The sequence below is a fragment of the Typopeltis vanoorti genome, chromosome 19 (genome assembly GCF_054136105.1).
Source record: "Typopeltis vanoorti isolate ZY-2024b chromosome 19, IOZ_Tvanoo_1.0, whole genome shotgun sequence".
In the NCBI taxonomy this organism is placed as follows: domain Eukaryota; kingdom Metazoa; phylum Arthropoda; class Arachnida; order Uropygi; family Thelyphonidae; genus Typopeltis; species Typopeltis vanoorti.
Window position 1 is genome coordinate 13,860,012 of NC_143567.1, and position 24,258 is coordinate 13,884,269.

A 24,258-nucleotide genomic window follows, 5' to 3' on the forward strand; every position below is an offset into this window, starting at 1 on the left:
TTATTATTTTACCATTAACTAACTTTTAGTTAATGGTAAAAAGAGCCTCGCTTACCTTCTTTAATAATAAAATACGTAAAGAAGATTTATTTAGGATAATCTGGAATCATCCTTTTCAAATATAGAAACTTTTCAAGCCTCCAAGTAAAGCAGAGTAGTAACAGTATTGGTCTCACAGCAGGTGATGAAATTCAGCTACCACGTTGACATTCTATGGTGGATTTCTAACTCCGTCTTTTGGTTGAAGAGCGATCATCCAAGCCTGCTAAAATTTATATCAACCCAATACATGTTACGCTGTTTATAGCATGGCAATGCTGTAGGTGTGTGTGGAGGGGGGGAGTAGGGAAAAAACCCAACATTTTGATATGTTTCTTGAACAGCAGAAGGTTGAACACAACTTTCTGCTGTTTTTCTTGTGAGGAAGCCTGTCCTATATAAGTAGATGGAACGAAAGAAGAGAAAATGGTTCGAAAGGTTTTAAGTTGGACAGTGAATGGATACCACAACCAGCATCCGCATGTTTTTTTTTATAGGATTAAAGGAAAGCGGAGAAATGATGGTAATAAGTTCAGTAGAACATCATCCACGAAAACACCTTTAAAAAAAGGCATAAAAAATGGAAGAAAACTTCCACGAAAGTTAGCGGAGCGTGTCTGTGTGAGAGAGGAGTAATCCATTACATTTACTAATATTAACTATAGCTAATCTGTCTTCTTGATAGAACCAGCATAATTAGGAAAATTTTAATGCATACCCCCTCCCTTTCCAAATGTGTAAATATTCTAAGATAGGGAGCATTTTACACATATGTATTAACAGCTGACCAGGTTAGACTGAGTATTTCGGAGATCGACAAGGCAATGAATGTGATGTGCTTCTAAAAGCCAGGTAAAGCTAGAGATGCAAGTCATTTCAATAAGAATAATCACCGTGTATGCAGATCTGGGTATTATCAAATATGAAGGAAAGGTAAAGTGCGGTCATTTTTGCAAGTCATAAGATGTCTTTGTTTTGGTCCCACTGAACAACTTTACACGTTGTCCAAACTTCACTAAGCAAGGCAACAACGAGATGTGTTTAATGGTTTTGAAGATTTTGAAACTGCGTCTTTGACCACTACAGGGTTGATCAAACAAAGGGGAGGAATGGAGTCTCTTGACATCAGTAGAACTATGGATAAGATTTAAGAGATTAGTAAGGAATCCTTTAGTACATGTTTTAAACGTACAGAGAAGCGGAGCAGAGAAATCTAAAGAGACGCAGCTATCCGTGGTTATTATTTCGTATGATGATACAACGGCCGTGAATCTTCTTTTACGAGGAAGTACGGCACCATCTTAATCCCCCTCCTCTAATTTTATCTTAAGTATTCCTGACTGTAGTTGGTGTGTGTGTTCACGGGGCCGGTTTGTCTGTTCTGGGGGACAAAAACCCGAGTTTCCCGGTGGAAAAACCCTACCTTCGTATGAGACCGGCTAACTCACCTTCCGTCGAAAGAGACCAGATAAAGGTTCCTCACGTCACTGATGGGAATCGAACCCAGGTCTTTCCGACCAAAATTAAAATTTCGGTAATTATGCTGGTTCTATCCAGAAGACAGATCAGGTCTTTCCGGGCTTCGTCTATACCGAGTGAGTTACGGAGGGTCAGCTATCCGCGTGAGATAGGAAACTAGTCACCGAAACTGATCGAGAATTTATTCATGGTATTGTGAGAGACAATTTACTTTGCATTTTATACAGTATGATGCCACTTTCTCTCATCTTAGTAGGCTTCATACTACTTTTGATATTTTTTCTTGCACTGCTTTGGTACACTTGACGGAGAACAAAGGCTGAGCAGTGATCAGGAATTAATTTGAATGAGAGAAGTCTTCCATTTTGGCAACGATTTTATTAGTTATTCGGTCAGAGAAGGGATCTAGATTTATAGATCAGGAACTAATTAGACCATGAAAAGAAGGAACAAAAACCCGAAGTTATCCCATTTGACACCATTATCGCATCAAAAGACACTAGGTAGACTGAAGGATGTACTACAGAAAAGTAAACTTCAAGGTTATGATCAGAGTTATCACGAGGAGAGAGATGACACCTACAGTATATTTGAATTAATCTCGTAGTTAAGTTTGATCATGGTCAAAAAGGTATTTAGGCTTTAAGGGTAGTCCGTATATTAGCTTTATTCATTGCTTGTTCTCCAAGGCTATATTTCAATTTCCGGAGGAAAAATACTGACAACTCTATGATCACTACCTCATCTTCAGTTGAAATACTCTTATAATCTGAAACAAGAACTAGTTAAGAAATGCTTAAAAGCATTGGGAGGATAGCCTGATATTCTGATGAAGAGTGCATAATTCTGTTAGATATTACCCATTTGTCGACAAAAAAAATATCTCGGTATTTTTATTCAGCTTCATAGAATTGGTTATAATTGGTTAAATAAAGAAGAAAGGAAGTCAATTAGTGTCGTGGACAATTACGTTCAAATAAGATAACCTATTTTGGTGTTTTGAATGCATAAAATTACACGTAGAAATATATAATCAAAGAGATAAGAATTACAGAATGTGAAAGCGATGAAGTTAGCAAACGAATACAATAAAATGCGGCTGAGAAGACTATAGGTGTGTTCCGGTTTTGGGCCAAAGAACTATTTTAGTCGATTTCCTAGTTACTGGCTATAATATGAATACCTAATCCTATTACATGTTCAGACTTGTCATCCAAAATAAGCACCCACGTTTAATGCATTTGCTTTATAAGAGTGTCAGGTTACATATATGCTCAGTCAGAATAGCGGTCTGGATTTAGAACGCCTAATAGATAAAGAGGATTCCATCATTCATTCTCCATTTAGAGCGGCAATTATAAATAAATGTCACTTCTTCGCGGCATTCTTGGGCCAAAAAGATTCCGCAACATGTCACTGTTTCTCTGTTGTAGCCAAGGGCAAGAGGGATGCCATTTTGGAATGTACTCATGTGAGTACGGAAGCGGATGAACACTTTTATTGGATACTCATTGAAGGAATGTTCAACGATTGTAAAATATATGGAGAAAATATCTAATATATCGTACGGTTAATTTTAAAATGTGTTTTCACTGGATTCCAGTTAGATATGCTCTACACTACAAAATGAATTAAATAAAATTCTGAGGATTTCCTACCTAGTTTTTTTCACGAGCATTTAGCTTTTCAGTGTTAAAAAAAGTAACATGCAGCACTTGTATTTTGCATTAACGAGATTTAAATAGCACGATGCCTTCCACATCAGTAGCAAACTTCAAATATTATGTGTACTGTATTCTGAGATGTAGATCTGCTGGACGTGATACGAGTGATTATGAAAGTTTCTTACGTAATAGAGAAGTCAAAGCGAGTTATATTTTTTGCTCCAATTCATTACATTGTTGCTTTCAACTTTGGAATATAAATGGCTTACTTTTTGGTCCGTACTAGTATTCTTCCCTTGCCATCCACTTTTTTCCCGTCTTTATACCACTCCACTTTAGGGACTGGGTTTCCCGATATTAGACACTTTAATCGAAGTCTCCTCTTTTCCGTCACCTTCACATTGGACAGACCCCGTATAGTAGGAGGCGATGCTATAATCATATATAAAGGAAAATATCACTAATCATACTAATATTAGATCATATTTTTCATGTTTGTTTTACAAATATTGCTATCTTTCTACCAAGAATGCTTACTAAACTTATCATTAACCTTCCGTATTTAATTGTGAAGGATTTCATTTCGGCTCTGTACAGTATAATTTGTGTCCTTTTTATTTTCAATGTTAAAAAGTGCTGTCCAATCAAGGATCGTCAGTTGTTACAAGATACGACATGTCACCACTCAGAGGGAAGCGTTCACAGAGATTCCTTGCCAAATAGTGACGATACGAGAGAGGCATTTCCTCGACACTCGGGAAGAAACTGTTCTGAAGTCATTACCTTCATCCTTTCTTGGCAAGTGCACTAACAGTGAAACCACTGCCCCTTTTACTTCCCCGACTTGTTAGCCAGACTTCCTGAATCATTTCCAAAAGTATGTCTGGCTTCACTTGCATCAGGTGAGACGTGGTGTGCCATTAGTATCCCTTTCTCTAGCGTTCTTACTGCAAAAAGGTCAAGTAACGGAGATTGTCTTTGCTGTTAACATCCCACTCATTGATTTTACATTAATAATCAAGGATAGACAGATTAGGATCTGTGTATGACAATGAAGTTTATTTGCAATCAGGCTCACTGATATTCGCATTTGACTTCACATTTATTTCCACAAATATTACACACACGATTTGTGTTTATTATTGTTATTTTTTTTTTTTTTTTGTGACACGAAAGAAATGGGAAACTTGAAGCGGCGATAGGTATCGTTCAGTGACTTAAGTAGAAATGATTATATCAGACAGATCCGATTTCTAACCTGTATGTAGATATGGCTTGCGCGCGGTTAGCCTAGTGGCTGTGCGCTTCGCAACCATATGCCTGGGGAAGGAGTGTCCTAGGTTCGATTCCCGTCGTTGACGTGAGGAGCTTAAGGATCTTCCTCAGCCATAGCCAAGTCAGCCGGTCTCGGGCATGGACAGTAGGGTTTTTTCCCCAGTTTATCCTGGAATTTTTCATCCCGCAAAGCAGGCAAACCTGCCTTGAGAACTCAACACTCTAGGACATAGGATACACCGGGGCGTAGGACTGACCACCTTATCCTGTGAACGGTTTGAGGTCCGATGATTAATAAACTCTAGATGCCGCAAGGTAAAAGGAAGATGACATGTAGATATGGCAATTGTAAGAAAGTGGAATGTTTTATTAGACATTTTAGAATAAAAAAAAATAAAAAGTGCTAATATCGTGAAACATGAAGTCGGCAAATAAATTATATTAAAATAGGAATACGAGCAATTTTTTTTTATATTTGTAAGTATTAAATGGAAAGCAGATATTTTATGCAATGTACTTTCTGTCGTTGGTTTGAAATAGTCTGCGGTGAATGCAAAATTCCCTGATGCAGTGAATTCTCATCATTAATCCCTTTCGGGTATCCCAAACCGCTTATTTTGTGACACCAGGATCAACAATCTGAAATGTTCTGAGGAGATAAAAGCCTTCTCGACTAATCTGAGAGTTGTACTGGACTGGCTGCCCAAGTGGTCAGCATACCAGCTCTTCAACCAACAGTCTGTGGATTCGATTCCGCAGTGAGCATGGATGTTAGTGAATATAATCAGCTGAGAGAAAATTTTCATCCCCTTCGATGGAAGTAAAAAATGGAAACTTGTTGAAAAAAATATGGAGCTCCATCAAGATGGAAATATAGCGTTGTACGAGTAAAGGAACATCCTCGAAAGATCTGGACAGCCGGTCTTTCCCCCCTATTCGAAACGCGTTATGTTTCCTCCTGCGTCCCCTCTAGATGCACATATATAAATCTATCATTTAGCCAAATTCGACCATGTTTGTTACGTACAATTGATTTTCAACATTCACTACGAAATTCAGTGTAATTGGACTAAAACGAATGGAGTTGAGAGTAGGGAATTCATTTGTAGACAAGTCACATCGCTCAATAGATTTCTTACGTTGTTTGTGCTTTCCTGATATATTCGGCCCAGTCAGACAAAACGATAGGTGGAAAGCGGGGGGGGGGGCTTGGGAAGATACTTCCGCAGCTCGGATCTTTGAATCGCTTCCGAACTAAACTGAATTATAGCTGCTTCTTATTCTTTTATAATCAGACCAAAATGACGAGTGGCACTGTAATGTAGGAAGGAGATAAAGTAAAATACGGAGACATCACAAGTTAAGATTGTTCAACTGATTTCGACAAGTTTTTGGTCGACTGCTTGGTCTGCTTAATATTTTAGATAAAGTATTACCTCTTAAAAGAAACGGAATTTAAAACAAATGTGAGTCAGTTACTGCAGAAGCTGATGACGTTGCAGTTTAAAAGCTGTTGCTGACAAAGTTTTAATTCTCAATGATCTAAATTCCCTTCTGATATTCGAGCAATAATGCTGCTACCTTAGATCTTTTCCATTTTTTTATCAGATTACCAAAGACATGAACGATCTAATGTGTGTTAGCAGCATTTATGATGGACATCCGGAGAAGCGAGATGGATACTACAAATGAGCTTCCAGATTATCGAACTCTGCATCCACCATATGATATATTAATGCATGATAGGTTTAAAACTTTTTGTGGATGCAGTTATCATTAAAAAGCCTTTCTATTTTATTGTACCAATTCATTTATTTCTGTTTCTTATATCATGCTTAAGATATATGTTGTGCTAATGTCTTTTTCCACTATTTATATTAGTGTCACCTTACACACATTCATAAACATGAATAATGACAAACTCCTTTTTTTTTTAAAAAAAATCTTCATTTTTAATATGATTCTACCATTGATGTTATTTGTTCACAAGTCATCTTCCTTCACAATTCTCATATCTGTGGTCTTGTCTTTAACGGTTTTGTTTCGAACTCTCAGATCCACACATTAAATATAGTTCAAACGGTGTTTTGTATATTATGATAATTTGCTGTTTCAGAAATTATTTTAGCTTTTTTTTTTTAATTTTGTCTTAAATTTACTTTAGTTAGAATGCGAGTAAATAAACAGTAAATAGTTCCTTCTGTTTTTGCCCGTCGGATTCATTCACCAAAATCACATAAGTAACATGAAATCAAGGGGGGCTAGTATTATTCAAGGAGAAGCCATTTGTTTTTTTTTCTAATTTAGTTATCGAGATAGTTTGATATTGTTTTGAAGCTCTTCTGAAAGGTCAATTATTGTTTTTTTTTTTTTTACTTTTTCACTTGCATTCCGCTTCGATTTAACTTTTTTTTATACTGATAATTTCAAAGGGAACTGAAATATCATATTTGCTGCAATTTCAAGCCTCGTATCGTTTCTTTGTTAATGATCTTCTATAATTGCGAACTTAATTTGTATATCAAACCTTTAACTTAAATACTAAGTTTAAACCCTTTTGACTGCGTCGAAACAACTGACTAATTTATCATGGTGGCTTACAGAATGTAACTTTTTAATTCAGTACTAACAAATACTATTAATTCTACAAGCGTTTTCTGTGAGTGAAATGTAAATATTATCACTATTATACTCGTTAGAATACCAGCTATATTCAATTATTTGTACAGCTTCCATAGCTGGGGTTCGAATAATACTGTCTGGAGCCTTTCATTTGAAGGCGAGTTAGCCGGTCTTAAACGGAGATGAAAGTATGTAATATATAATTATACTCTGTATGTAAAGTATAAGCATAGAGCTTACCACCTTACCTGCAAAAACGTAACAACTCCAAGAAATACTTGGAAGGTCATGGGCGCTTATATAAGGGGCTGTTATAACAACTGATGATTGTATTCTTTGTACTTAGGTATACAATACAATATGAAATCAAAGGCATTTTGCGATTGAGGATTCAGCTGGTATTTTGATGTGAATGCATACATCTTTGTTTCATTGCATTAGATTTCATTGATTGTCATCTCATCTCAAACGAATTTGTTAGAAACTTAGGTTTAGTATATTATGTAGTAGTTGGTATATAGATTACAATTAGGGTCAGACTACTTTGCTTGTAAATGTTTAGGTTGGCAGAATTCGGCGCACTGGTAGGTGGACACGTATTTTCTCCTACTGCCAATTCAGAAATAAATAAAATAAAATAAGTAATAAATAGAATACACATGTATGATAAAAATCTTAATAGGAAACGAATGAATAAGTAATTTATAAAAGTCACGAAACAACGTTTTGCCCCTGAAGTATCAGAAATGTTAATAAGCCACTATTTGCCAATTATGTCATCATTTTGTATGAAATTTGCATTAATCATATTTCTTGAATTACTTCAAAGTTAAACCTATTTAATCTTTTACAACAAGCTTTAGGAAGCAGTAAATATTTATTTCAGTTTATATGATTTCCTCGATATTTCGCCTGTTCAGATAATTTTATTTCATTTCCTCCTCCCACTAGAGGCGAATTACTGTTTTGTAAATTTTTCTGTTTTTGGTGTGAACTGCTTACATGATCAGCTGAAACAAGTTTCATATCTATTTCAGAACAATCAAATGCGATTTGTTTCATCCTGAGCTTATTAAAATTAAGCAGTGCTGCTATTGTATAATTCAACATCACTCATCTGTGCATGTTCGTAATATAACTAAGACAATACATAAGATCAATTACAGCGGCCCCTAGAATATCTAAACAACATTCATCCCGGAATGATTTAAGTTGGTGCTGTAGAATAAACGGCACATTACATGCCTAGATACTAGTAATAAACAAGATCGGCCTTAGTTTTCAGAAATACAAGAAATCGAAATTGCACTAAAATAAATTATATAAAACATTGTTCGTAAGACTCTCAGAGATGTAAGGGCAATGTTTTGCAATCTCTCGCTCTATTTCCTCTCCCCCACCCCTTCCATTTACGTTTTGATGGGATTTCTAGGAAATCTTTATATTAAACACTTAAGTCTGGGTGCAGCTTGGGGAACTGAAGCTCTGTGATTGTTGCCTCAGAAACCAGCATTTCTGGATAGTCCCTACCCCTTTTTCCGATGCAGTAATTTCTAATCCCTTCACCGAGAAAAAAAGAAGTTAATTTCTAAGTCGAATCTATAATTTTGGTACAAATTGTGGATTCCGACAAATCAAATACTCTTCATCCCCCCCCCCACACACACACCAGAAGAAACCTTAACCACATCACCTGTGTAGGTGGAAGTGGCGCCATCTGAAGTCTTCATTGTAAATAAACATTCTTTCTACAAAGATGCATGCCGCGTTCTGCGTTTCATCACGATAGATGCTCCTTTTTGCTCTCCTCTCACCGCATAAACAGCGACTCTTATTGGCGCCGTCTGCTGATCCTGTATGCCAAGCAGCGTTTGTAATGAACGCGCGATTTATAAACCTGATGATGTCTTTTAACGAAATACTGCGAATTTTAAGCGTGGAGTACACCCTTTTTAACTTTGTGTTAATTTTAAAAGCTTTCTCGTTTTTACAGAGCTAACGAGGTTAACCTTACAAAGTGCTGCGATAGATCGCATCTTAGATGTCGAAAGCATATAAATAGACGGTACTTGCTATATTACAACGAAATAAAGGTAGGGCAGGATACATTGGGCGCCAGTTGACAACTGAACTGTGTGATTATTGATAAAAGGAAATGTACATAAAATAAGATTATTTGCACACCGAGGTCTTATTGGGCTTATTTCATTATAGACAAATGTTAAGAATTTTTCGATATGATGCTTGCTTCCATTTTTATTGAGGCTGAGTATTCGATTTCAGGGGTCGAGAGTTTTTATTTCGGAAACAGTCTCCAGCGAAACAAACCATGCAACAACCACCTGACGGGACCTGATAATACTCGTAAATTACCGGTTAAAAATTGAAGTAAAGATGGTTAAAAATCAACGTACTAATGAATTAGTAACCAATCTTCTAAATCTATGCCCTGAGAACTAAAAATTAAACTTTGATCCAAATTTTAAATACGCTCGTGAGTTAAACTATCTTGATCATCAATAATTATAAAAAAATGATAACTTCATTATTTAATTGCGAACACTGATTTCTAAATCTTAAATAGCAATAAAATTAAAAGGTCTAAGATGTGTAATGGTATATGAAAAATCTTTTAAGATTGTTCAGTTTAATTGTCAATTTAATATTTAATTGACTGTTTTGTCCAGAAATTTGATATTTTGGTTGCTCTCATTTCATTTTCCACAAGTAAAATACCTCCAATATTTAAGTGAATTAATTCCAAACTTGATTCTGTAATTTCATTTGCCTTATCGAAACCAGATTTCCTTCCATTCTTATGGCTACTGAACTTCAAGATGAGACAAGAACAAATAAATCTCGCTTCTTTATACTGTATTTTCTTACTTTATCATTTTTTGCAATTAATGTATTAACTTTGCAGTGTCATGAAATACAGATGGCTAGTTTTTGGCATTTATAGGCACTATTTTGAGGTTACGTTTCTTCAATTTACGTATGCATAACATTCTATAAAATTCTTTAAGCTTTTATTATGTTTCTAATTTAATTCAGATATCCGAATTTAACTTTATAAACTTTAAAAATTCAGATTTGTGTCGCAGACATATGGGCAATTTTGGCCTTTGCCACGAAGTGACCGAGAAGCTGATCTCAATAGCTGGGTTTCGTTGCATACTTTTATTATTTTCGATTTTTTGCTCCCTATATAACATTACTACACACACACACACACACATACTAGAAGTTAGAAAACCTATTGCAAATTGATGCCATGAACGAACTGCATAAACAATTCATGGGACGGAACGAGTAAGGTTGCTTCTTTTGTATAAGGAGGGAGGGGAGTGGAAGGTTATTTGGAATTACAGCCGAAGCAACAAAGACTATTTAGGCCAGTGTAATGTCTGTTAATTGAGTGCGTTTTTTTTTCTGGTTGGTTTACCTGTTTTAGGGAATGAAAAAAAATCGAGTTTTCGAGAGAAAAAATATCCTTCTCTCATACAAAGAGGGAACAGGAGATACAGTCTTCGCGTGTTGAAATTATTTCAATTATGGATCATAGATTCATTACAAAAATCAAATTAAGCTACTGTATATACGTGATGTCCTTCTGTATGCCTCGTTATATGCTTAGCCAGTATAAGATGTTTATATCATACTTTGTATGATATAAACATTTTAATAAAGCAATGACTTTTTGTGCTGGGGGGGGATCTATGGAACTATTTATAGATCATAAACTTTGCATTTGTAAGGTTCGCTTTAGCCTAGTAAATGTTGCAGAATTCGTTAATTTGCAGCTTAAATTTGAAATCAGAATTAACACTACTGTGTATATTATTACACTTAACTTGTTGATTTCTGCACCAATATCTAAGCTTTGATAACATCGACAATTCTATAGTACTTTTCATAATAGCCGTGTAGTATATCATTTTTATTCTGCCTGAGCAAGTGGAGCATTGGTCTGGGAGTCTGTCTAGACAGCTGCGAAAGCCTATTTCTGTTACACCCCTGGTGGCAGGGACAAAAAAAAAAAGTTTTGTTTTTTTCTTTACTAGAAGATCACCGTCTCGTGCCGCTCTGCACATCTATCTTTAGTGATGTTCACTGGAAACTACGTGAGAGGGTTGAAGATTCCATCGACCCCTACTTAACTTAATGCATCGCATTCTTCAATTAGTATAGTCTTGAACTTGATAATGGTTGTCTTTGTCATGTCAGTATAGAACATTGGTATAATGAAGGTCGTAATACTGTGTTCATCACGTGAGAGTTGTGACATAAGTTTAACTTCTGTATACGCTTAAACAAAATTTCTCTCCCGAATAGTTCTTAAAAAAGGTAAAATTGTTTTATGCATATCATTACATAAAGGTTCATTTGGAGGTTTGGTGTCAGCACTTATTCCGTGATTTAACTTTCGGATTACCAATTTGAGCAATCACGAAAGTGATTACTGAACAGCATTTTGGAGTGTTCTGTATATTATACGAATCATTTAGTTAATGTATATTATCATCAAGCTGGCCATGAGTAATGAGATAAAAGTGATTTGAATTGTTTGCACAAAAAGTAATAGAATGACTGCCATTTTCTTTCACTTAGCAACTTTCGGGTATCATAGTTCAGGTATATACAAAAGCTAGTTGTCGCGTTAACAATTCCTTTGATTTAACTGGATTACTTTCATCGGAAGATGATTCACGGCCCGGGTTGTTAATTCTTGTCCAGGTAAATTTAATGAAACTTAGAACCAGTTAGATCTGGTTTGCACAGATGCAGAAACTGACGTTTCATCACAATAAATGCGAGCCACAAAAGCAGTATTAGTTTTCTGTATATCAAATTTAACTTGGATCATCGTCCTATTTGGTATTGATTTCTAGATGAATGAATAATTCACTCCCCCCCATTATTTTTATAACAAACTCAATCAATTAGAAGAGCCATAAAGATCAAAAATAAACCAGAATAGTAGAAAAACAGAGGAAAGTATCGTTAATATTTTATATACAGACTTTGATTTCCTGTTCCATAGTAATGGAAGGTGGTTTGCAAAAATAAGCCAGGCACACGCATTTCGTGCGAATGACGTCATGTTCCCCCGATTGAATTTCTAAATAGTGAAAGCTGTGAAACAGTGGCATAAGCAATTTGAATGGTAGGTAAACTGTATATGGTAAAGATCGGTAAATATGGTGTATCGGATTCCAAATCAGATGCGGTTCGTAGTTGCCAACGGTTGTCAGCCCACAGAGATTTATTGCAGAATGCAGGGAGCGTACGGATATATGTAGCGAAAGCAACCGTGAAAGGTGGTGTTGACTGCCGATTTTTTTATTTTTATTTTTTTGCGGTATGCGGGACTCATATCCTGGAATGAGAAGTTAAAATTGGTCCAAATAAAAAGCTCCTTATGAACTATTTGTTATTGTAATAAACATTTTCATGAACATAGAAAATAAAAGACAAAAACGGCTCTTATATTTGCATTGAATATTATTAGAAGAAAATAAATATGCACTATTTTATAGTCAAATATGCAAAAATTATTTGGCTTCTTGGTTCAGGATTTATGCACCGACCAAGAAATTATCTTCCAGACATCAGCTAGCATGGTATCTAGAGGGCATTTCTCCCCCCCCTAGTCCTTTCCCTCCTGACGAAAAAAAATCAATTCGAAATATCTGTCAGGCAGCGATACTTTCGGACTCAGAAGTCTCCAAGACAAAGAACATGTATTGTACTACTTATCCAACTTCAGCATTAGTTGTATTTTAGTCGTGCAATTAGCCAGCAACTCATGCCAAAAATTGTATTCTTGTAAGAATACAGCACTCGGAATACTTGTGAAAAATTAATTACTCAACAAGATTAATTTGTCTTCCAAGACAAATATGGACTTTCGCTGGCAAGGCCATAAACCTAACACATTATATTCATAAATCAATTGGTAGATTTTTAAAAAGGTTACGGTGATTCCATGTTCAATATTTTCTCTTTCGAAAAGTTTTATTATTTTCAATCTTGGTTTGAGGCTTTTTCTTGCTCGCCAGATTCTGAACATGGTATCTCACTTTTCTTATATTACTCTGGTAATTCTTCATATTTAACTTCAAAATTTTACGCTGAAGTATCTTGAATCCTTTCAAGTATGATGATTTTCTTAACTAATTTTTTTCAGAGGTTTTACTTTTTCTGCCACCTTCTGTCAAGTCCAAATTTAACTTGAGGTAATTATCTTCAGGGTCATTTTAAATATTTCTGTTTGTGTTAATATTTTGCGGTGTCATAAAATTCTTTGTAATCCAGTTTCGCTTCCAGTGATGAAATAGGAGTGGATTAAGAGTTACGATCTCTCACAATCAAAATGATCAACCACACACTATTTAACATTCTTTTACGCTATAAATGTCGATCAGATAGGATAGAGAACACACTGTATCAGAAATGAAGTAATTTAGCAATTTATATTTATTAGTATGATAGTATATAGAAGCCTCTTGCAATTATTTCTAGCAATTAGTCTATTAAAAGTTATCATTCAAAACACGTAACCATTAGTAGTGAAAAATTATAAATAACTTGGGTCAAATCCCTAAGATATTTAGTCTCGTTTAAGCTGATATATGTATAAGCTTGAACAGACTAGATAAAGCGACAAGAACTAACAGAACATTACCATTCTTTATGAAGATACCAGTAGCTCGTGGCTGTATTTAAGAAAGTGCCAGCATGCAGAATCTTACTACTGATTTAGAATCCCGTGGGAATGAGTCATACTAGTATAGAGTATTTACCTGTGATATTTGGCAGTCAGTGACTTCTTAATGTCACCTTCACATCATTCTGAAGTAGTTTTTTTCCCATGCTGTGCCATAAGTGATTGCTGTTTGGCAACTTCAATGAGGTTGTTGTCAGAAAAGCGAATTCTCAGTTGAACTGATATTTCATTAGGAAAGGCTTATTTTTTTTTATCGTATTCTATTGCTGTTGGGAAGCATGTTCACTAATTTCAGTGAAAGCTTTATTATTAAACTCATACAGTAAAATTAACCCGAGCTATTAGTATCCCCCCCCTCCCCCAATTTATAAATATAATTATTGCAAATTTTTCGACCGTTCGATTAAAGCAGTTTTTATTATATATCTATACATTGGAATGCGTTTCTGGCACTGTTAGGTCACTACAGTTTAAGACAAAGGAAAGTGAATTAGTCAGTCTCATAAGGAATTGGAACCGTTTTCCCTCCATAAAACAGTATAACAGCTAAAAATACACTACTCTGGCCTTATTAGCATTAGTTGCTTAGATGTAATCCCAAACAGGTATGATTTTAGAAAGGGTTAAAAACAAATCAGGTAACTTGCATAATGTCAATATGGTCGTCCAGTTCTCTCGCCAACACTAACCTACTCCCACCTTTTTAGCACTCAAAATGGTTCTAGCTGTGTAATTGCTACAGAAAAAGAAAACAAATTTTCTAATTTCAAAATTTAATTTTTAATTTTAATAGGCCATGAAACTAATTTCATGGCTTATTTCTCCAATTCGTACATTGATAATATTATCTCCTGCCATTCTAAACACAACACTTAATATACCTTTAATTGCAAAGCTAGATTATAATTATTTAAAAAAAAATACAAACCGTACTGCCATTAATCTATTTTGACAGGAAGTCATGTAATTGTTTTTTAGCTCATTGGTTTTTTTTTTTTTTTAAGTTATCATTCAAACTGGTTGTTTCATTGAATATGTAAGTGCGAGTGGAGAATTTATTCGATAGTTTAGTGGATAAATTGTCCACCAAACTAGCGTAGGACTAGCTAAGATTTTATATATATGAGTTATAAATATAACGAAAAAACAAACACCCTTTCATCAAACAATCCTGAACTAGGCCTTTTAAACAGCTATAATTACTTCTATTCTATTCCCTCAGCCATACGGCTGGTGAGGGTAGTTATATGCTACCATACTAGGGAAATGACTATGAGCAAGGTGGTTTCCCGTTGTCTTCCTATATCCTATGACCGTAGCATGCATGTTCACGGGGACGGTTTGCCTGCTTGCTGGATGAAAAATCCCAGATAAACTGGGGGAAAACCCTGCTGTCCACGCCCAAGACCCTGCTAGCTTGGCTATGGCTAAGGAAGATCCTTAAGCTCCTCACGTCGTCGACAGGAATCGAACCTAGGACACTCCTTCCCCAGGCATATGGCTGCGAAGCGCACAGCCACTAGGCTAACCGCGCGGACTAAAACTTAACCATATTAAATATTGCGTTGTGTTGTTTTTGCTGCTGCTGCTATGTGCTCTCCAGTCGTTTTCAACTCTTGGTGATCTTCTGAACCAAGGCTCTCCATCCCACTTGGCCTGTCTTTCAGCGATTCTAAGTACTTTTATGTCGTCGATTCAACTCTTTTCATTCCCCCAATCTTCCATAACATAATTGCCTTTTCCGGTTCATCTGCTCGCATAATATGAAGTACACACGCTTCTGTTTAGTAATCATTCCCTCCAATAAGAATTCTGTCCTTATATTCTTTAAAACCCTTATTGGTCATTCTTGCAGTCCATGAGATTCTTAATAGTCTCCCCCACGCCCTTAATTCAAATTAATCTTGAATTTTTTTACCTTGGTTCTATTATACGTTAAAAGATACTAAGAAATTATATACTTGGTTTTAATCCTTTACCCAAGAAATATGTTCACGTCTGAGCTATTAGCCTCTATTGTATATAGAGGCTACTGAGCCACTTTATAATAAAGTGGTGTGTGCTTTGCATTATGAGATACATACTAAGATATGTGAAGTTATTAGCCTCTATATACAAGTAGCTCAGACATGAATATATTCCACGCCCAAAACCTTATTTTGCTTCTTTGGATAAAGGATTAAAACCAAGTATATAATTTAGTATGTTTAAACGTATTCAAAATGAGTCAATTCGCTTTCCGTCTTTCTTAATGATTCAGCTTTCACATCCATACATCACTACTGGAAATAGCATTGCTTTGGCATTTAGAACTTTCGTGGCCTTACACCTCTACCTATCATAATTTTTGTCAGATTTAACATAGCTTCTCCCACCCCATGACTATCACTTTAATTTCATCTTCACATTTGCCATCATTTCTGATTCTGGATCCCTTCTCCAGTAAATCGTAACTATCAACGATCTCTATTTTATATCTCTCTATTTAAATTCATCTGAATCACCAGAAGCCATCACTTGTGTTTTGCTGATCTATAAATCAAGCCAGTCTTTGTTACTTTCGTTCTTAATAGAATCAATCGATCCAGATCTTCCTTAGTTTTTGCTGTGAGGGTTGTATCTGCATATCTTAAGTCATTTATTTTTCTGCTGCCAATCTTAATTCCAGCTGGGTCTTTGTCTAAGTTATTCATTCACATAATGTATTCGCTAAATATTAAAAAGATACGGCGACAGTATACAACCCTGTCGTACTCCTTTTTCCATTCGAACACTGTTTCCCTAAAGACTGTTTCTACTGAAGTTCCCACTCATCCACGCACTCAAAAGCTTTCTTACAATCAATAAGACAGATGAATACTTCCTTCTGAAATTTTCTTGTTCTTTCTATAATCCATCTCATGTTTGCTATCTCTGTGTTCTCCCCCAGGACCTTTTGAATGGGAGAGCCGGCCGGCTGGTTTTACTCACCGCTAAATAATTGATATGGCTAAATAATGAGCAAGATTGGAAAAATAATTTAAGACATTTTTAAATTAACAGTGATGACAAATCGAACAAGAGAGTCTCGATACTCGTGAGACCAGCTCAATTTCTTAATCAACTGCACACCAATCCGTACGCGGAAGAAGACAAAATTGGGATCTCGAATACAACAGTATCGGTCGCAAAGATCTTTTACGAAAGAGACATAATTTTGATGTTTGAAAGAAATAAATTGTGAAAATTGAGCGAATTCGAATCGAAGGCAAAAATCGATGTTAAAAATCTACAAAATTATTTTTCTTAATAATGGTTTTTGTCCAAAGATCGTGAGTCAAGTATTTAACATTTTAGTTTGTAAAAGAAAATAGGCCTGTACATCAAATATAGTTGTGATCTCGGGGAATTCTCGAAAACTATGACGTGATATCAATTCCCATTCCTAGTAATTACTTATAAACAGTAAAATTGCGACATAACGCTCGTTATGTGTCTCGGGTATTACTGTCAGTGCACAATTCAGTGATTTTTTCTGGATTAATTTAATAACAATGATATTTTGTGTTATTAATTTACCCCATAATGAGTAAAAAGTCAAGTCAGAAAACCACACTCTAAGTAATTTTAAGAAAGATGAAACCGATAAGCATAGTAGCGAAAACACCAAACCAACAACAGAATTGTCGATTTCCTGTAGATCTGGTGAATTAACTAAGAATGATGTCAGCTTTTAGTTGGTGGTATTCCATGAAGATAATAGTAAATTGAAATTCTGAAACTTTCAGTTATTAGAGTGGGTGTATTTACAAATAATAGAAAATAATGCGCAGCATCTTTTTTTTTTTTTTTTGTACGCCCGGCTAGTAAAAATGTCTGGGGAGAACACTATCTGCCCTATAGTTCCTCTGGATTTCCTTCTAAAGCTTGCTTGTTCTTGTGGCAAGAATAAGCAAGTAATTTCACATCCAAGTAAAGTTATCCTTTCTGCATAATTTTACTTGCATGTGAAATTGAAGCTATGGTTCTATAATTCTTACAATCTCTGAGATTTGATTTTTTTTTTTTTTGAATTGAGATTAATACTGATGTTTTCCAATCTCTAGGCCAGTATATTTTCTTCCAAACCTGTTGACAAATTTCAGTCAATATATTCACTACTTAATCTCCAGCTGCCCTCAATAATTCCACTGACACATCAGCTCCAGGAACTTTTCCTTTTGGCAGCTGTTTCATTGCTATCACTTCACCTTTCATTATCATCGGTTCTTCACAACAAATTCTATCCTTGGAAATTATCCTTCACTATTATTATCTTTCTTGTACAAATCCTCTACATACTCTTTCCATTTTTTTTCCATTGAGTCTTCTTCCATCAGACATTTTCCCGAATTACTTTTTACAACTCATATTCTAGGGATAAAATTCCCTGTAACTTCATTTATCTTAATAAACAGAGCTCTTGTTTTACTCGTAATATCGTTTTCTTCTATTTCCTTGCATCTTTTTTTAGATGTTTTTCCTCAGCTTCCTAGCCTGTCTCTGGAAATCTGCACTCAGTTGTCTAATCTTTTTCTTTGCGATACGCCCTACCCAGCTTTTGATTAGTTACTTCACAAAATTTTTGAAAGTGCATTGCTGAAATTTCGATGCTGATATTTCCATTCTTGAGATCCGTCATGTTTTTAACCAATTTAAGTTATTCAAAAGCACCAATTGTTATTTTGTGATAATCCCACTAGTACGCCAAAAGACACTTCTACTTTATATTTATTATTATTTTGCTTATATTTGTTTTGCTGAGTTATCCATTACAAATGACCTAATTTGAAACTACTCCAAAATCGGTAGAGAACCAAAATATCAGATGTTATTAAACTCCAACTCACAATTCCATGCAAATGATTTTCAGTTCTAATAATGTTTTGTCAAATTTGTTCAAGAAAAATGATCAGATTAAAATGAAAGTTGAACCTCATTCTTGTGTACATCCTAGTTTTTGTTATACCTCCATCGGGCCCTTGCAAAAGTTTAATTGTTAGTCATTTTGACAAATATTAGCAGTAAAGTCATGTCGTTGAAACGCAATTGAACTACTTGCACATTCTCTTGTTGGTATTCTAATTCTAAATTTTTATTAAAAATCATCCTTTTAGCCTGACGTTTTGTGATTATATATTACACACACACACGTTTTGTAACTCTGCAAAGAACAAATAGGAAATGGCGATAAAATACGTCCACTCACTCTTCTAAAATAACTATTGCATTTTCCTTTTATGCAATGCACTATAGAGGTACTAATATATTGCCGAAGTCGTTTGTTTTTATGGTTTCAATCTAGTATTTTTGCAGTGAAGCTGATGGGCTAATGTTAGCACTTGGTTAAACATAATGAATGAGATTCTTCAAATAATGGAGCTGTTTATTCTTCAATGCCGGTCGCCCACGATACACAGGCGAGTCGTAAGATTCATTTTAAACAAAACAAAACAACAAAAAGTGAAATCTTCCTGGTATATGTTTCAAACCTGACAATCATGATTTAGAAGTCCTGCTTTATTAGAAGCGCTTTTAAGACAAAATCTGGCCCGAAGAATAAAAACCGTGATGAGCCGACTTTTAAGCCCCCCCCCCTAATATTTACCTTTCATATCAAACTGGCATTCACGTTAAAACAATGAATGCGGAAGATAAAAAAGTTATATTTTAGGAACAAGTCTACAGGCATTACTAACAATAAGATTTTTTTTCCCCTCTGTGGAAGCTGAAAAATGATGAACTTTGGTTTTGAAAGGGTCCTGTATAACGAGAAAACAATCCTGAAGGCTTTCAAAATTTTGGAAATTCGAGAATATTTTAGGAAACAATCCAAAAATTATATTGAACGTCTGAGGAACCTGCCGAAATCTTCCCGGGTCATGAAATGCAATATATTCTTAAAATTATTTTTGCACTTCCATTTACGCTTCCTTCTTTCCAGTGTAGTCAGTGCTGAGCATCACGAAATATTCCATCATGCACAACGTATTAATATTTGGTACTAGGAGAAATGTAAACCAGCTATGCTAATGAAATCGTTAAAAAATGAAAATGTTCTCTAAACGATTTTCAGCATTTAATATGCATTTTTATTCGAATAATTCAGTAAAATTCAACCCTACAAAAACAATAGATTGAAACAACAATTCTAGGCTTGTAAAATATTTTCATTTAAAGGTATTAAAAACGTTTTTTTATGTTGCATAGGGTCGAGATTTAAACAAAAAGAAAAAATATATACAACTAAAAATGAAATCAGTACTAATTGCAAGTTATTGCAGAACATTTTCATTAGAATTGGGGAAATAGATTTAATACACTAAAGAAAAATTCTTTCAATAAGTGACCCTAATAAGATTGACTGGATTAGTTAGACTAAGAAAACTCGGAGCTATGTATATCCGTTTTATACCTTCAAAAATATTCTGCAATAATTCAGTTGTGCTTCCCTCGCGAAGCACAACCGCATAAATCTGAGAAAGAAGTTTTCATACCTTCAGCAATAAGTATTTATTATATTTGCATTACACCGTATAATTAGACATTTCATACGGGCTAGTCAAATTATTCTATTTAATGCGAATGAGATTTCTCCTGTAAAATTCGCGAGATGTATCTATTTCAAATATCTGACATGAAAGTGGTTTTAACTACATTTAATGTAGTTTGGTGTCGTGTTGTCGGTAAATACCAACAAGAATAAACGATTCTTCGTATTTTACCAACTTTGGCTTGTGTTCCACTGAACACTTATGTCCTTACAGCGTTTCCTTTCACTCTTTTAAAACCTTTCCCATGAAGTGAAATATATACACGGCCAATAACATAATCACTTTTTAAATAGATGCTAAGTGGAAAGAACAGCGAATACATAAAATAAATTATATGCAGAATTCTTTGAAATAAAAATCGGCACTGTCACACTGAATTATAACTATAGTAGGGAAGTAACAATTTTTTTTTTTTGCTCCTCGATTTCAGTGAAAATTTGAAATGAGGAAGAGTTGAATATGTCACTCCTGCCGACGAAGAGGTTGCGACATGCGAGACATGTAGCATATTAGGTGTATGATAACTTTCAAGCCACATCAAGCCTCTTAATTCGTAAGGTGTAATGGTCTCGCACTAGGAAATGAAAATCATTTCACAGCGTCACACATCTTTATTGGGAGAGCTGCAATGCTATATATTCCACCACATAGGCCAGAGCTATTCAAACGTAGGTAATTTTCTGGTATACATAGTATTTAAGTTGTATTGTTTCCATCCCATCTTTTATTTACTAGGCTGTGTTATACTACGTTTTATAACAAGCAGCTTGTTGTTTTGAAGATACCCCCCCCCCCCTCCACAAGAGTGTTCTTTCTGATATGCATAATTTTATGGGTCTTTTCAGTTATCTCCCTTGAATTTTAGTAGCTATATAGAGTTAGTATCCTCTTCGGTATTGCAGCTGGCGAATGTGATGACAAGTACTTTATCATTTAGTTGCTGAACTAATTGTCCACCATCAGGTCGGTCTCTTCATCGATCATTTCGTAGGAAATTACCACCAATAAAATGCATTTACAATATCCTTAATTCAAAATGCATACCTTGCACGTAGGAAGATGGAACATTCATTCATCCATTGAATCAATTTGTTCAGATTAGCCTGTGAAGATTCCGTATCGGAAATGCCCTTTATTAGAACCTCAAAACTTTGCATCTCCGAATGATTGCGCGATACTGTCCGGCCATAATATCATTAATATAAAAGTTAAAAGTGTTCCAAATGACAAAACCTTACGATACGCCACTGTTTACCATCCTTATAATCGGCACTTACGCACATTACACAAGAGAGTGGATTAACAATACGGGTATTTTTTTTTTTTTTTGCATAGCCATTTCAGGAGTTCTTTATATAACTCCCATGTGGAATCCTGTCAAATTTCCTTGACAAAATTCAGTAGTATTGCTGTGTGTTATCCAAATTTGCAGTCACATTATTACAGAACGTGAAGAAATTACTAAAAACACCTTTGAGAAACCATTCTCCCTCTCTAGGAAATCAAGGAACTATCTACCCAATTCTGGATGTAGATCCTAATTAGCCTCTCCAATATCTTAATGACCATTCCGAATATAGCTTCGTTCATAATTGTTGCTTCTGTCTCAGTATCCCCCCCCCCCCTTGTATAATGTAATTATCTTTGTTTCCTTTTACTGATTAAGAAATGAGTCAGTGTTGAGTGAGACAAGTTGAACCACCAAGTCTAATTCTCTTGCACATTCCTTCATCACGCATGCGAGTATCCCATCTAAGCCAATTTCTGTATTCGAATCTAGTTCTTGTAATGGTTTTAATACCGTATTCCAAATTCCTCTTATCTTTTCGTCTGTTCCACCTCAGTATCCTGCACCTAATGAATGTATTTGCGATATATACCTTTTTCAAGCGATCGCTTGACTATTCTAAAGCATTTAACATTTCCTACCTTTCACACTCCCAAAATGTAATTAGTTTTACTTGCCACACAGCAGAAAAGCATTTTTATTCTGCTTATAAGTAATAACTGCTTTTCATACACTGATTTGACCTTCCTAACCATAGCTTCACTCGTTTATTGTTGTAGCTACTTTATACTACTTATGAGCCTGCTCTTCACCTTTCTTCCCGGTAATAAATTCACAACATTTTCGTCTTATGCGCCTCAGTCTTATTCATGAATTTTACTCAAATTATTTTCTTAACTCTGGGAACACAGATACAGAAATGAGATACAGACACTTCACACAAGATACACAGATACAGAAACTTCTTGCAAACATCCTTTGACTACTTACCGAACACTGCCGATTCCTTCAGCATGCAGTTTTTCATGCCAGCGCATTGCCTTCTCATTCTATTAAAATCACATTCTTCTATTTCCACATTTATTCAGACTTTCTCATTTTCCAATTCTGAATTAGTACTGCACGGTCACTTTAGTTGGAGAGAAAACAGCTATTTAATTTATTCATGAAATTCTCTGCGCTATGTCTAGATCCATACTTGCACCACGAGTCCTTTATCTCATGAAATATTTAAGATAGAGTCCCGAGGGATAACTATTTTCTTTCTTTTAAAAAGACTCTTTTTAAACTCTTTCTCCTTTCTATACTCAGATAGTTGATATCGCTCGTAATGACAGCCCTACTCATATCCATAAGTTTCACCTGTCTATGAAGTGCATTTCTCTTTAGAAGACTGACTTATATCAACATGCAGCTATGCATTTTATCGGTAACGTCACAACAAACCGCCTCGAAATCACTGCCTGTATCACTCATCACCATTCAGGATCTCCACTAGATTTTAATTCTTTTTGCTGTCATTAGCAAAACTTGCTCCTTTGTCCCACTTGTCGTTCTTGAATACACCATGCTCTATAAAGGTGTTCCCAGTCACAGTTTGCTAATACTAAACATACGAGGGTGGTCTGAAAAATTCTGGGCCTAACAATGAAAAAACGAATTTATAATTTCAAAATTATTTGTATTTTTCAACATAACCTCCCTTATGACTAATACATTTACTACAGCAATGCTCCAGCGCCATTATCCCGTCCCTGTAATGGTTCTCAGTAAGATCTGCAAAATATCCATCTACAGCTGCAATCACCTCTTGATTTGAAGAAACACGCTGACGAAGAAGAGTTAGTTTTGGAAAGAGATAGAAGTCAGAGGGAGCCATATCTGTGAAATACGGTGGATGTTCCAACAATTCATAGTGCAGATGCCTTAATTTTCCCATTGCCAAAACACCTTTGTAGGCAGGTGCATTGTTCTGATGAAAGATGATTTTTTTTCTTCTGACAACCGGGTATTTTCTCACGAATTTTTTCGTCTAGTCTGGTTAAAGGATCTGAATAATATTCCCCGGTTATTGTTTTACCCTTTTCAAAATACCGATGCCATGACCTCTCCTGCCGATGGAACCGACTTTGTTTTCTTTTGGCGCTGAACAACCGGCTTCTGTCCACTGTTTTGACTGCTGTTTGGATTCTGGTATGTAATCGTAAATCCAAGTCTCATGCATAGTAATAAATCAACCCACAAAATCAGTTTTATTCTTGTTAAAACGCTTCGAGCACTGTTCAGAGATTTTCATGCGAGTGCGTTTTTGATCTGCTGTGAGCAAGCACGCCACCCATCTTGCGCAAAGCTTTTTCATTTGTAATTCTTCATACAAAATATATCCTACACGTTCTTTTGAAATGTTTATAGTCTCAGCAATTTCACGCACTTTGACTCGCCGGTCATCCAATACCATATTGTGCACTTGATCAATGATTTTTGGTGTTGTTACACTTTTTGAACGTCCTTCAACATGGATCATCTTCAAGGCTGGTACGGCTACGTTTAAACCCGGCAGCCCATTTATTAATTGTCGAAAACGAAGGA

At 35.4% G+C, this 24,258-nt stretch overlaps 1 protein-coding gene across 2 annotated transcripts in view; it reads right to left on the reverse strand.

Annotated features, from left to right (window-relative positions):
* The window catches only part of LOC150095867 (uncharacterized), a 105,915-nt gene that overhangs the window by 25,115 nt on the left and 56,542 nt on the right, over positions 1-24,258 (reverse strand). For both annotated transcript variants that reach the window (XM_090409159.1, XM_090409158.1), the window contains exon 2: positions 3,452-3,614. In XM_090409159.1, coding sequence (XP_090265285.1) covers positions 3,452-3,614 — 163 coding nt within the window. The remainder of the gene's footprint in view (positions 1-3,451; positions 3,615-24,258) is intronic.